Below are 13,613 nucleotides of genomic sequence, written 5' to 3' on the forward strand. Positions count from 1 at the left end.
TCCGAAACAACTTGTGATTCAGAACCATATCAACGACGAACGCTATGCAGGATAAAAATCCAAAGGCCTGTCAAAGATGAAGGAAACGGAGTAATGTCAGCAAGACTAACAACTTGTAAATATCACAATAAGATAGAAAAGCAAATGTATCAGGTTCCGTAAAAGCCGTATTTTTCTTTAACAATTAAATCATGAGCTTGAGATTTCTACCGAGTGATAATTTCTACCGCGTAATTTTTTTTCTACTGAATTCTTTTTTTTTATTGTCTTGCAACAGCTACAATTCTTACAGTACTAATGCTACTTACAGTACTAACATTACTTACAAAATTACGAGTTTACAGCATTGTGCATTACTTACTATACTTTAACATCTAAATAATACAGAGCTGGTCAGGATGTAGGGGAATTCACAAAATTGTAACTATAACTATATCAGAAGATGTCTTTTCGTTAATTGATCTTTATTCTAAATATTTGTTGTAATAGTTGACGCGAAAAAGTTGACGAGGGCGCAGCCCTCGTCAACTTTCACGCATAGAATTCGAAAGCGATTAATCTAATAGTTTTAGTATAAATCTGCTCGTCGTTTAAAATTTTATCTAATTAAATCTTCTTCACAGACACTTCGACAACGCAAAGAAGCGTCCGCCAGTTTGTTAACAAGCGTTTACTACTATGCCACTATCTATCACAGAATAGATAGTGAGCAGCCTAGACAATCAGAGAACTGCATTCTTGACAGCACGCTAGAAGATTTATGCTACTTAACAATTAGATTGTGAGCTCGAGATCTCTATCGCGTGATAGTTGACGAGGGCGGAGCCCGAGTCAACTAACAATTGTTTTAGCATTTCTCGTCCTCGCAAACTTCCACTCGTGTTCCTTAAACTCGAAAGAACTGTCACGGAACATGTTTGCTATTTCTTAACTGATTTCCGCTCATAGCGGGGGGTACAGTTACCCTCACCGCGCATTTAGGCACCCAGGAAAAATGATTAAAAGTAACTGTTTTTACCAAGGCAACGCTGAGTGTGGTGACAAATTTCTTGACTGTCGTGTTAGAGGGAAACTGTTTAAGGAGTTTTTCGAGTTTTCCAAACTCGACGGCCCTGGAAACCAAGTTTCCTGTACAGGCGAGCAGCATTGCAAACATGATGAAGTAGAAGATCAAAGACTGTGAAATAAAAAAATAAAAAAAAATAGTGATTAACGTCTTTGCATGTGCAGTGAAGAGAGAAACAAACAAATAAGCGGGTGGTTAAGTACGAACGGGTATTCTTCGCCCCTTAGCCCTCCTTTTTTCTGGTTCCCCGCGTATTCCTCGAAGTGCAAGACAAGTGCAACTTGCATATGACCAAGAGAGAGTACCTTTCTTTATCCTCACTGAGAAAATAGCTTCATTGTGATTGCCGGCATAGAACAGGTAAATTTATCGATAATTTGAATTTGCACTGCCGTGCAAATTAACACTTGCGCGTTCATAATAATAATTAAGAAAAAGATACAGTAGTGAAAAAAAAAATTAGTGACGAAGCTCCACTCACAGCAGAAGTTTTCAGTTAGATCCTGAAAACTTTCTTTTCTACAACAAAATAATAATTATCATTACTTTATACATAAAAATTAAAACAATTCAATTTCAAATAATTAGTAATTTTCTCAGTCATATAGTAAATGAATAATCCTATGAAAGCTCGAGTAGTTATGGATTTACACCACTATTAGAAAATAACTCGTAGTGTAAATTCACCGATCGGCTACAATCAATTAGTCAACCTGGTTCCCATGGTCTGTCATCTTTCCGCCTTACATGAGAAACCCTGGGAACGAGGTTGTCAATTACTGACGGGTGGATGGGTCAACAACGAAAGGGAGGTGCGTTAACCCTGACGAATATCACTATCTAAAATTTAGAAATTATTTGCACATTTTTTTGACTTACCGTTAAAGTGAACAGGGACGGTCGTTTGCAATTGCAAATCTTAGGGAAGCTCAACGTATGTATTATCAAGTAGAGGGTGACCATGACCCAACAGAAAATTGTGATGCCTTTGAAGAAGCTAGCTTTTTCATCATCCACTACTGTGTTTAAAAAGTCTTCTAGATCATCAAAGTACCTGAGGATACTTGCCCATGCGCCAAGCAGCACACCCTGCAAAACCGGATATTTCAATATATGACTTGAAAGGACTGACTGCAGACATTTTCACTGAGTTGGCAAATTGGCCGAAGACGAGTTTGTTGTTCTGCTCATACCGCGATCGTAGAGTTTTCAAGATGGGGGAGAGGCGAAGAAAGAAGATAAGAGAAACGAGAGGGAATCGGGGGTACCGCTTTTGGTATCTCTAACGTGCACTGTACATAAGCGAGCCCATCCATCTTAGCTATGATAATGAAAGTGAGTTTATAAAAGATGTTACATTTGAGCTGCGGAGAAAGTCATTTTTTAAATAAATTCGAAACGGCACGCAAAAATGAGGCTGCTGTTGTTTAAATCACAAGACACAAAAATGACCAATCATCAAAGTTAACTTAGTTTTCTAGTTAACCGTCTTCTCGCCCCGCAAGTTCTCAAGTCAAGTTGGATTATGCGAGGAGTCCTTGAAGTTAGGACTTTCCGTGCTTGTCTTCTTATTTTCTCTACTCGAAATTAGAGGGAAATGCGATACTCACAAATTCTGCTATTTTAATGTAGCACAGAGGGCTTTTGAGAAAATCTGTGTCAATAGTGAGATCCAGCCCCTGTCCAGCCTGTTGTTGAGGTTGTACATGTTGAACGTAAACCGGTTGCACTGGTTGGCCCAGCTGTACTATTTGTACCGGTTGTACTGGCTGTCCCTGTTGACCCGGTTGTATTGGTTGCGTCACAGGGACATAATAATACTGAATAGGCTGCCCATCTGCTGTAGTGGCTGGCTGACCGGCAAGAGCCTGAACAAAACCCGGTTGTTGTTGGCCGGGCTGCATCTGGTACATGATTGGTTGTCGGGGAAGGACTTGTTGTTGAGATATCACTGGCTGACCAGGAGGAGCCTGGGCTTGAGTTGTTTGGGCAACTGGAAGTTGAGCTGGACTGTCACCTTCCATCTGAGATTAAAGAAAATGTGAACTTGTACGAAAATATTCAGATTACATATCTTGCATCTATCCAAACTAAATAGGCTATAACGCACCATACAGTTTATAATTATAGAACTTGTTTATTTTATGTTTTTGTTTGCCATTTTTGTGTTTGACCGTGCACAAAATACAATGTGTAGTTGTTTAATTCGGACTTAGGAATCAATCAATCAAAACGTTTCGGTTGTGCACCTTTCTGGATCGGACCTTCAAATGTAAATCAATGTGTCTGGCGGGACTGCTTCGCGTGTGTATGCTTTTGTTTTACTTTGTCGGCATGCAAAACTAGGGCTTGCCACAAGTTGCTCGAGATTTCCCAAAAAGATGCCCGAAATTTCTCAAAAAGTTGCTCAAAAGTCGCTCCAAAAAAAGTCAAAAGTTGTTCTTCGCAACGAAAGTTGCTCAAAAGTTGCTAAAAAAAGCAAATTCTTTTTTTCTCTCTCTCTCTTCTTATATTTGGTCTAATGCAAAATTATGCAATCTGTACAACAAAAGTAACATTTCTAAGCATTTTTGTGCAATTTTGCATCGTAACCAGCGTCGTTAAATAAATTTGTTCACAATACGTATGATTAAATTCTACGCATCAATATCAAAATTTTGTATTTTTTTTTAACTTAAAAAAAATTTAAAAAATTTAAATTTTTTTAAAAAAAAATTAAAGAAATTCACAAACTGTCTGCTGAAACATTGGAAAATATGGAAGCATGGCCAATTAAAGCAACAAAAGCTGCTCCGATATCCAGAAAACTAGAAAGTCCTTAGAATGCAAAAACATGGTGGAAACAAAAAAAGTTGCTCGAAATACGAAAAGTTGCCAAAAAGTTGCCGAGCAACTTGTCGCAAGCCCTATGCAGAACCCACTCTCACGCGAATCCCGCCACCTACGCGGGCTAAACGTGTCCGTGACTTGAGAATGCATGTAGCAAACTTAATTAAACAGTTCATAATTGGACGGATAGACACAGGTCTCTTCTTTTGACCATCCCGGCCGCCACTAATTCAAGAGTTTTGACTCAATTTCATGGAACAACAATGCCACCACTGCCCTGTTGTCTCCCAATTCTTTTTTTTCCCTGTTTCACTCCCGTTTCCAGTTGAATATTTCGCGATCAAGAGCAGGCCAGAGGTCACAAAGGTGAAATGTTTTAGATTAGAAATCATGCGATACCAACCAAGATTCATTTTATCGCAGCAGTTAATGCCAAAAATTCTTTCCTAATTTATTTTACAGAGAAAAATGAAAGAGGATCAAAACGCATGCATCAGCACATGCTGGCGTACCATTTTCGTTTCACTTTCTTTATTATTAGTAGAACAAGAAATGATCACAACATAAACACAGCTTTACTGAGACTATTGTAAACACGAGCACTGAACCCAGCGGGTAATAATAGCTATAGTCGGAACCTGCTAAATCGAGTTCTGTTTTTTGAATCTCCTCTTTATTTCGAACTCAAACGCATTTTCACTGCAATCTTTTACAATTGGATATTTCGAACTCTTTTATTTATGTCTTTGCCTCTCCTGGCTAGACTTTCTAAAAGTCCTTTCCAATAATATTTCCATTGTTAGTTTTCGTCGCGCGAAGATTACCCTCTCGCTTCGCCCGAGGGAGATAAGTAAGTCAAGGATAAAGAAAAGGTCGACTTGTGGCAAGTCTACTCCTGGCAGGCGCGTAGCTGAGGTTTTTGGAAGGGTGTTCGTATTGACAGGAATATTTATCAAGGGGGGTTATTAAATACGAGCGCCGAAGGCGCGAGCAGCCTTTGGGGGTGTCTGGAGGCATGCCCCCCCCCCCTCCCCCCCACCCAAGAAAATTTTGAAATCTAGAGGCCCGGAAATGCTATTTTCAGCATTGTGCACGTCAATATTTCAAACTCGATGGAGTGTAAAATAGCTGGTATTTTTAGTACGATCGAACTTCTCAGGAACCTCACTCGCTGAATCGATCGACACATGACAAGTTCGACGTTTGGCCCGGGCCTAAGCTTAAGTTTTGCCGGCTGGTTGACATATCAATGTAACGGCCTTTTCGAAGGTTTGAGTTGCTTTAATTATGAATACATGTAACTTGGCGTCTGAGTCTCAATACGTAACTACGGCTAGTTTAGCGAGGCTCTGTCCTTGTTGATCCTTGCGATTGTGTAAGTCTATATCCACGTAAAACGATCGATATTCAATATAACACAACATTAAACAGACGTAAACACGCTTTTGTGGTCTAACATTACGAACTTAAGCCTAAAAGGAATAAAAGTTGAACAATTAGTCACTTACCTTTGGAAAAGTAACTTAAAATAGAAGCTGATCGTCCGGCTGATTGTTTAGACGCCACTTTTAAACTCCATACTTCATGTAAGGTTCTCGAATTTCACTTGTACCCATTCTCCTAGCAATTTAATACTTTCCCGATACTTTTAGCGTTTTCTTGCAGGGTAATTTAAGGTCATTCCATTGAAATAGAACCGGCACTGAAATTTTTGTCAAACTTTGCGTATTGACTGTTTATGTTGTAGGAACTTAAATTTGGAAATAAAAATGAGGGGTCCCCATGGTCGTTTAGGAGCAACAGCACCTTGTTTATACCATATAAATCCTTACAATAGCACCATGATTACAGTCACGATTGCTTGCTAAAATCACGTTTCCGACGGTTGTTTCTTGCTCAACACTGAGAATTGGCCCATATTTATTTTACGCAGAGAAATGTATTACTCAATTCAACACAACAGAAAAAAATGATAGGTCACCGTACTCGTTTTCGAGAAGATATATTTTGTAACGTTTCGCTAATTACACTGGAGTATGTTCACTATGTATGGTTCGTGTTAACTGTAGAAGTATTTTAGGCGTGAATCCCTAAGGGGCTAGTAGGCTATTTAAGAATTTGTAAGTTATGCAAGAGCCACTCGAAGGCATCTCTTTCAACTTTGCTGTTTAATTTTTCAGTTTATTCACTCTGTATTTTCTTTATGATGATGTACCGCTCGCTGTATCCTGCATCAATAAACGAGATGCCCGCCCCTGATGCTGTGTTTGTGTTTATTAAGATTGGTTACAAAATATTTTATAACCGTTTCAGGGTGATTAGAGTATAAATGACGATTTACCTCTATGGCGAGGTGCAGCCGCAAAGAAAAAGCCGCCATTTTTTAATGCGCGCGCGCTAATCACACGTGAAATCATGCGCAGTAGGGATGCGCAATGCAATACTGGGGAATGACCTTAAACGCTGCAACACTCAAAGTTTCTTTTCCATTCCTCCACTATTTGCTAAAAGCTGAAAATCAACGGTGCGTGTTTTCAGTCCTCCATTATTGACCTCCAAAAGGGGTTCGTTCCAACCCCTCGAACCCCCCCTCCTACGCGCCTGCCTGGCTTAGAATCAAAACCCCGTTTCTCTTTTCGATTACTTGCTCTTGGATTAGTTTACTCCGGGGCCCTTTTTGTCGCAACTATCAGCCGATGGAAATGTTAACCTTAATTTATTTCTCATTTCCAACATGTTGGTATTAAATTTAAAAAAAAAATTTCCAATTCGTATTTCCGTTTAGTTCTGTTTTGCATCTTCTTGTTTTAATGGAGGGTAGCAGTTCAGAGATTTGCTGATATAATTCGGTTCAGTTTACAATGTCAGAGGTAACTTTTTTCAATCATCAGATGAACTTCTATCTCACTAAATATGCTATGCAAAATGGCGCATGATAGCCTGTTTAATACACTATGACTATCAGTAACACTGAAAGCGTTCAGTGTTTGATGTGTATTTATAACTGTATTTGAACGCCCCAGTAAGATCCAGAAACTGAAGCCCACATAAGATTCGTTTAGGTGACCCTCGAGTCATGGTTCAGAAATCTTCTAGTACAATTTTGTAATGTTTTACGAAAAATGCGCCTTCTTAAAACCCAGAAAAATAGCAAAACAAAAAATAATCGTAACTTTCGCTAAAGTAGATTTTAAGGACTCTAAGGACGCCTGCCTGAGGAGGCTGAACTTGAAAAACTCTTCAAATTGATATACAGTCAACCCTCTCTAAGACGGACATCATCGGGACCGGCCTCAGCTGTCCGTCTTAGAGAGGTGTCCGTCTTAGGGAGGTGTCCGTCTTAGAGAGGTGTCTTGTAGAGAGTCGACATAACATGACCCCATGAATTTTAAGATAATAATGCTGAACCTGTGCACAGTAAATAAGCTTCTGTTTAAAGTTTGTTTTAAGTTATTTACTTGAACAAAACCTACAAACTGGAGCAAAAACATATTTATAAAATTGAATTTCTTGTCGTATCACAATCATTAGTTAACGTGTTAACTAGAGTCCAAACAGTGAACGGTACATTCTGCAAACGGGAACATGACCATCTTATTACTCAGGACTGTCTTTCGCGGCACCAAGTCTAAAAAGATGACATTTTTTCTAAAAAATAATTGGTAAAAGCAAGTTAAGTTAATAGCTTCTAATAGCCATGGCTTTGGTGGGCTTGCACTCAAGGTAGCATCCCACCGAAAATGGCCGCTTTGCGTTCGCACAGTTTTAAGGCGAGACGTTATATAAAAACCCGGACAAACTATATTAACTACTTAATAACCGAGAGTGAGGTCGTTACGGGAAAATCTCAAACTGAGGCCTTGCCGTATTGACCGAGCGATAGCGAGGGCAATACGGTAGGCCGAGGTTTGAGATTTTCCCGTAACGACCGAACGGTCGAGGTTATTAAGTTGTTTATTATATCACTCATGAATTTAACAAAGAAAAGAAAAAAATATTCGAGCGGAAGTCGTCAATTTACATCCGGCGATGCGCGCGTTTACCGATTCATTCATCGTCTCAAACCCAGAGCAAAACTACACAGTCAGTGACCTTTACGTATTCTGTGAAAAACACACATTTCTTAACGGAAAAAATGATTGTCACAGCCTCAACAAGGTATTTTAGTACCGTGGTGCCACAACTTGATGGGAGAGTTTTTCCGACTTTTGTGGCGAAACGTCAACGCATATAGAAAAGACAGAAAGTGCTTCAAAATAGTCCAAACCAAGGGTCTTTCGGTGAAAGAAAATACTAATGCTTCAGAATGTACTGCTCAGAATAACTCGATCTCCGCATCGCTTTGGACAACATATCTTCGCCTTCTTCATTCTGGGATTTATGGATGAACTTTTCAAGCCTTGTGAACGTCTAAAACTACCTGCAGTTATCAGAAACAGTGCTACCGACAGAAACCGCCCGATTGTTTATATTTGATGATCCTGGAAGCTGATTTACACTTGCTTGTGTTAAAGCGAGGGAATCTATTTGATAAGAACTGTTGCGGAGTTCAATATTTCAGTAATTGTTGTGACTAGGATGATGACTTATAAGTTTCTTAGTGGTGTTCTGCTCAGGATGCATGACAGATCTGCCGATGGTGTTTTTCACTTAGCGATTTTAGCTTTACCAGACTCGGTAAACTTCGATTGTTTTTCACCAGTGCCCGCCAAGGTTCCGGCTGGTAAGTCAAAAACGACTTCCATATAAATTTTGTTAAGGAAAAATCTCTAAACTTTTAGCAACTCGGATTAAATTTACTTTCTCTTACTGTTTTTAATCGGCTTTCATCGTTGCAATGCGCTTGAATTTTCCGAACCGGGCTCTTCCTAATTTGCATAATCCGTAATCGGACCGTGGACATTACGGCTGCATAATGACCGTTCAGATCTCGTTCTTAGCCAATCAGAACGCGCGTTATATTGACCACAAGCCAAAGCCATATAATAAATTTTCTGAAAGCTCAATAAATGAACATTGCCATACAATATTTATTGAAAGAAAAAAGATAAATGCCTTGAAAATATACCAATCGTTTTGCAAAAGTACATGGCTTGCAATATTCAGTTCCTGTTCAGTCGAAAGTGGTCTAGAGGAAGAGACAAACATTGCGCCAAGTTCTTAACACCTTTGTCTCAAAAACTGTGTCGGCGAATTTTGATATCTTGCCTCGTTTGTTTTTTACGCCCGCTTAAACTTCGAGGTTCGAAATAATATTCCTCCTGTTCCTTCATTTGTGTACAACTCTAGAAAGAACAGGAAAAACCGAAAACGCCGACATGGTTTTTGAGCCACATTATATAGGAATATTCTCGCCAAATTTGAGCTAAAACGGTTGAAAACTCGATGCACGCAAACTTGAGGTCATTCCTCACATTTGCATTGCGCATCCTTACTGGGCATAATTTATGGCGTCATTAGCGCGCGCTCGTGCACGCGCGCATTGAAAACATGACGGATTTGCCTTGATATTGAGCTCTGTCAGTTGAAAAATGGGTCTAGCTCACCAAAGAGCACGGGCACACCAATTTTTTTTCCAGTCATTGTAATCAACTAATCATAAGCTTTGCGTGAGAAAATACTGATCTAAATTCTATTGCTGAAAATTGAATAAATAAGAAAAATAGCAGATACACTGTGGCCTTTTCTATTTTGCAGTCGGTAACCACGTCAAGAAATTTGGTTCAAATTTTTAATCAAGGATTTAGCTTTCTGCCTGGATCAAACCTAAAATATTTAGCTGTGTCCGACACACTGTATTGACTGTAGTTTAATGCGTGTTCTTATGAGTCTGGGCTCACAAAGATTTTACAATTACTGGGAATGCGTTTTTATATTAAGCATTAAATAATGCCAAAATGGGGCATTTTCAATGCCTCACTGCTCCTTAATGAGCATGGGTACCCCCCTTTTTTTATTCCAAATTGAAGTTGTCATATGACAAATATTCAGTAGACAAAGTTTAAACAAAAATCTATTGCCACTTTTGTTTCAGAGGAATTACCTTAAAACATGCGCCCAATTTCTTGAAAATATAGTTTCGAGAAAAAGAGCAAAACAGTTTCAGAGACGTTCTACCGGTCGAATGAGATTAAAACAACAAGGCGTGAAAGTAATTACCTGCGGTTTACAAGCAAACGGCTCAACTTACTTCATAACAATAGCGCTCAAACAAACGAAAAAGGGGACAAAGGTAAACGGGACAAACACGACGAAGAATACGACGCGACGCCGAACGCGCAAGGCAGGGAAGAAAGCAAGTACCCCTGACTCCAGTGAAAATCCCAAGGAAGTCATGCTTTCTGAGATGCTAGCAGCTGGGTAAGAATGGTAATAAGCTGGATAGGAAACAATACAAATTGTTTTCTGGCCCATATGATCAGTACTGACGAATAGAGCCACACAAGTACCGCCACACAATTAATTGCCAGGCGCAACCTCCGGTGCGGGATTTATTTCTTGTTGAGTGTCTTTCACAATCTTTGCGAGGATCCCCGTTTTCGTACTAGAGACTAGGAGAAATACAGGCACCAGTATCTAGCCAAACTATGTTTGGTAGTGCGTCGTTCAAATCTGTCTTGTACACGTCTATACTCGATGGACTACGAGACGCATTGTTCAGAGGAAATAATAACGTTATTTGCCAAAGTTGGTCTCAGAAGGATTACGCCTCCAAATCCTGTCCTTCCTTGAACAGTTCGTGCTACTTATAGCAGGACCCTTTGTCGCCAGCGGCAAGTTTGTCAGCCCAATCCCTGTCAAAACAATTTCCTTGTTTTCTTTTTACCGATCCCTTTGGTACAAAAGGGCAGCTCAATCGCTTTCGCTTTTTTCTGTAAGACATGGCAACAGCGCGAAAATATTGTTGCGTGGTCTGGCCGTGACGAAATTGAGTGTCCAAACAAGGCCGGTGTTCGGGAGGTCATGGGTTCGATTCCTGTCGGGGACTCAGAATTTTTCTTTGTCCCACGCTCGTGTCATGTTGATTAATTCACCTTCACATGATAATAATGTGTTGACTGTCACAATGACTTGTCAACATTCCATTAAAGGCAATTAGTGAAGAAAACACTATGTTGTCCATAACTTCCCGTAGAAACAGTTTTTCAATTTTTTTTTAAAAAACAAAGAGAGGAGTAAGAGCTATCTTTCTATCGTAAAATATTTTTTTTCCCTTAATGGTTACATTTGGGGTGGGATGCTACCTTAAGAAGAAAAGAAATCTATGATCGTGGATTGTTTCAGGTAGACAGTTTAAAATCCTCAAAGCGCTGACTAACGCTGCTTAATTTTGATATGAGGATTTCATCTTGAAGCGTTGTGGAAGCGAATTCCTTTAGGTCGTCAACCAGTCTAAGAGCTTCTTTTCTGTAGTAGATTTGCCCGGTAGATTTGAAGGTTGGAGCCGGTGGTTCAAAGTCCACATCTTGGCCTTGAATGGGACAATGACTGATTTAATTTTAACTTGTATGGTATGTATTTCCCCGACAAGATAAGAGCTGTCAGTTAAACGTCTGGTGTTACAAAGAGTCACGTACTTGGTAATTTAAGAATTTTTCTGTCCTAAATCATAATTTGCGGTCACATTTAGGACGTCACATGCACAAGTGTCCGTTAACGATTTCAAAGTGTCCGTTGTCCGTCTTATGGAGGTGTCCGTCTTATAGAGAGTTTGGTTATAGTAAAATGACCGAGGTACGGCCGGGACCAGCACCAGGTGTCCGTCTTATAGAGGTGTCCGTGAAGAGAGAGTTGACTGTACATTCTTTTGCAATATACGATCGATAATTATCTCTAACTGCTTCGAGAATTAAGTGCAATATATATCATGAGGACTGAAAATGCACTACATTTTAATAGAGTAATTTAACCCATCGATGCTACAGGAAAGGGCAGTTTTAAACCATTTTAAATATACAGGCGAACCGGTTTAAAACGGGCACCAATGCTGGGCGGGACCTTTGTTCCCGCAGAAATAATTCTGCGCTATTTATCCGAGATCAAGCGAATTGTTCGTACACAGAGGTGGTAGCTTACCGAGGTGTCCGTAAGGAGAGGTTCGACTGTAAAAATAGTTTGAAATGGTTAAAAATACTCCTGGAGAAAGAAGTTGATAAAATATTAAGAAATCTAGGTCGCCAAGTAGTAGATGAAGGATTCGACAAATCCCAGCAGCGTTGCGCGGCTCTGCTCGGCTCGCGTTGCTCGTCTCGCCGCGCAACGCTGCCAGTATTTGTCGAATCCTTCACCTACTACTGAGGCGCGCCGCGCGCGTCCGCAAAGTTAAGCCTTCTGACGCTGCGCTCGGACGCACGCAAAGTAAGCCTTCTAATGTCGCACTCGGGCGCACGAGCACTATTTTAATAGTAGCCTTTCCTTGGAATAGCGATGTACGTCGCCCGTCACACCAAACGGTTTATCAAGACCGCCCCCAATAAAGCGCCCTAAAAAGCCTCCGATTATTGACTTTCAGAATGAGATCGAGGAGATGTATGTCGCTCGCGAGGGGGTGCCTGAGGGGGTAGAAGTCGAAAAGAAAGGCAGAATATTATCAGATGGACCTTTGATAAGAGGTTGGGCGAAAACCACACGCTTTCTATTACGGCAAAGTTTAGGCAACGCATCAACTCGGCTTTTTATGTTCGTTACATCTATGCATATGTCATAGTAAACACCGAAACAGATTTGAAAATGGTTTATTATAAATAGCGCAAGGGCTCGCCTTGGATGAACAATTTTACTGAAGCGGAAAGATGGCTGAATGCGCAGGAAACTGAACGGTTAAACCCTGACAACATCGAGCACCCGAACACCAAATGGGTGTTTGTAAAGTTTTTGAACATCCAAGTGAAGGTCGTGCTTGACAAGCAGCTAATGTTAGTCACAGGCGCATCGTCAGACTGGCTGCGAAACCTTGCTCACGGGCGCCAAATGGTGGCGCTGGACACTTTTGACGACAACTTGTGCCTGTGGCGCTGCATTGCTATGTATCAAGGAGCGCGCCCCGATCGGAGCACACAGACGGCGAGAGAGCTAGCACAGAGTTTTTTGAAACAAAAGAACATCCCAAAAACTTCTCTCGATGAATTGGATAAGGCCCAGACAAACCTCAATCAAGGGAAACGGTTGTAAGCTTGGTTTGCTATCAGAGTCTATGAGCCAGAGCGCCAGGAAAACGGCGAAATTTTGTGGCATCCAAAAAGAAACCCTTTAGACCAGCTGCAGAAAATTATGACGATTGGAATTTATGACGGACACACGTTTTTGATCAAACACATCAAAAATCTAGCAAGGCTGTATACATGCGCAGATTGCCAAGCACGCTTCACACAAACCTGCCATCTTCAAAGACACAGCCAAACATGCGCGCAAGGGAAAACAGTTATAGATTGCCCCAACAGGAGAGTCGAAGCCCCGCAGACCGTTTATGAGCGAGTTTTCTACGGCAAACCCCGAGCTTCAACGTCATCGGTCCGCTGGCTAGAGGGCGCAAGCAAGCAGCTGGGCCGGCAAATTCACCACGCGTTATGCGGCCACGGCGGCGAGCGGTGGATTGAGGGAGCGCCAGTTGACGGTTATGACCCAAAAACAAAGACGGTGTTCTAGTACCACGGCTGCCATTGGCACGGCTGCTGCCGCCATTGTCCAAACACCCGTGAAGAGATTATCAATCACGGCC

At 40.8% G+C, this 13,613-nt stretch overlaps 1 protein-coding gene across 1 annotated transcript in view; it reads right to left on the bottom strand.

The window, feature by feature from the left end:
• The window catches only part of LOC110061661 (uncharacterized), a 13,629-nt gene extending 8,141 nt beyond the window's left edge, over window positions 1–5,488 (bottom strand). The window contains exons 1-5 of the mRNA XM_089298127.1: window positions 5,404–5,488; window positions 2,677–3,090; window positions 1,946–2,155; window positions 1,019–1,177; window positions 1–67 (exon numbers count right to left, since the gene is read on the bottom strand). The exon at window positions 1–67 is cut by the window's left edge and continues 113 nt beyond it. Coding sequence (XP_089154253.1) covers window positions 1–67; window positions 1,019–1,177; window positions 1,946–2,155; window positions 2,677–3,090 — 850 coding nt within the window. The 5' untranslated portion in view covers window positions 5,404–5,488. The remainder of the gene's footprint in view (window positions 68–1,018; window positions 1,178–1,945; window positions 2,156–2,676; window positions 3,091–5,403) is intronic.
• Window positions 5,489–13,613: the final 8,125 nt, after the last annotated feature.

The sequence above is a fragment of the Orbicella faveolata genome, unplaced genomic scaffold (genome assembly GCF_042242905.1).
Source record: "Orbicella faveolata isolate gen_17 unplaced genomic scaffold, um_ofav_v1 contig_3, whole genome shotgun sequence".
Lineage (NCBI taxonomy): Eukaryota > Metazoa > Cnidaria > Anthozoa > Scleractinia > Merulinidae > Orbicella > Orbicella faveolata.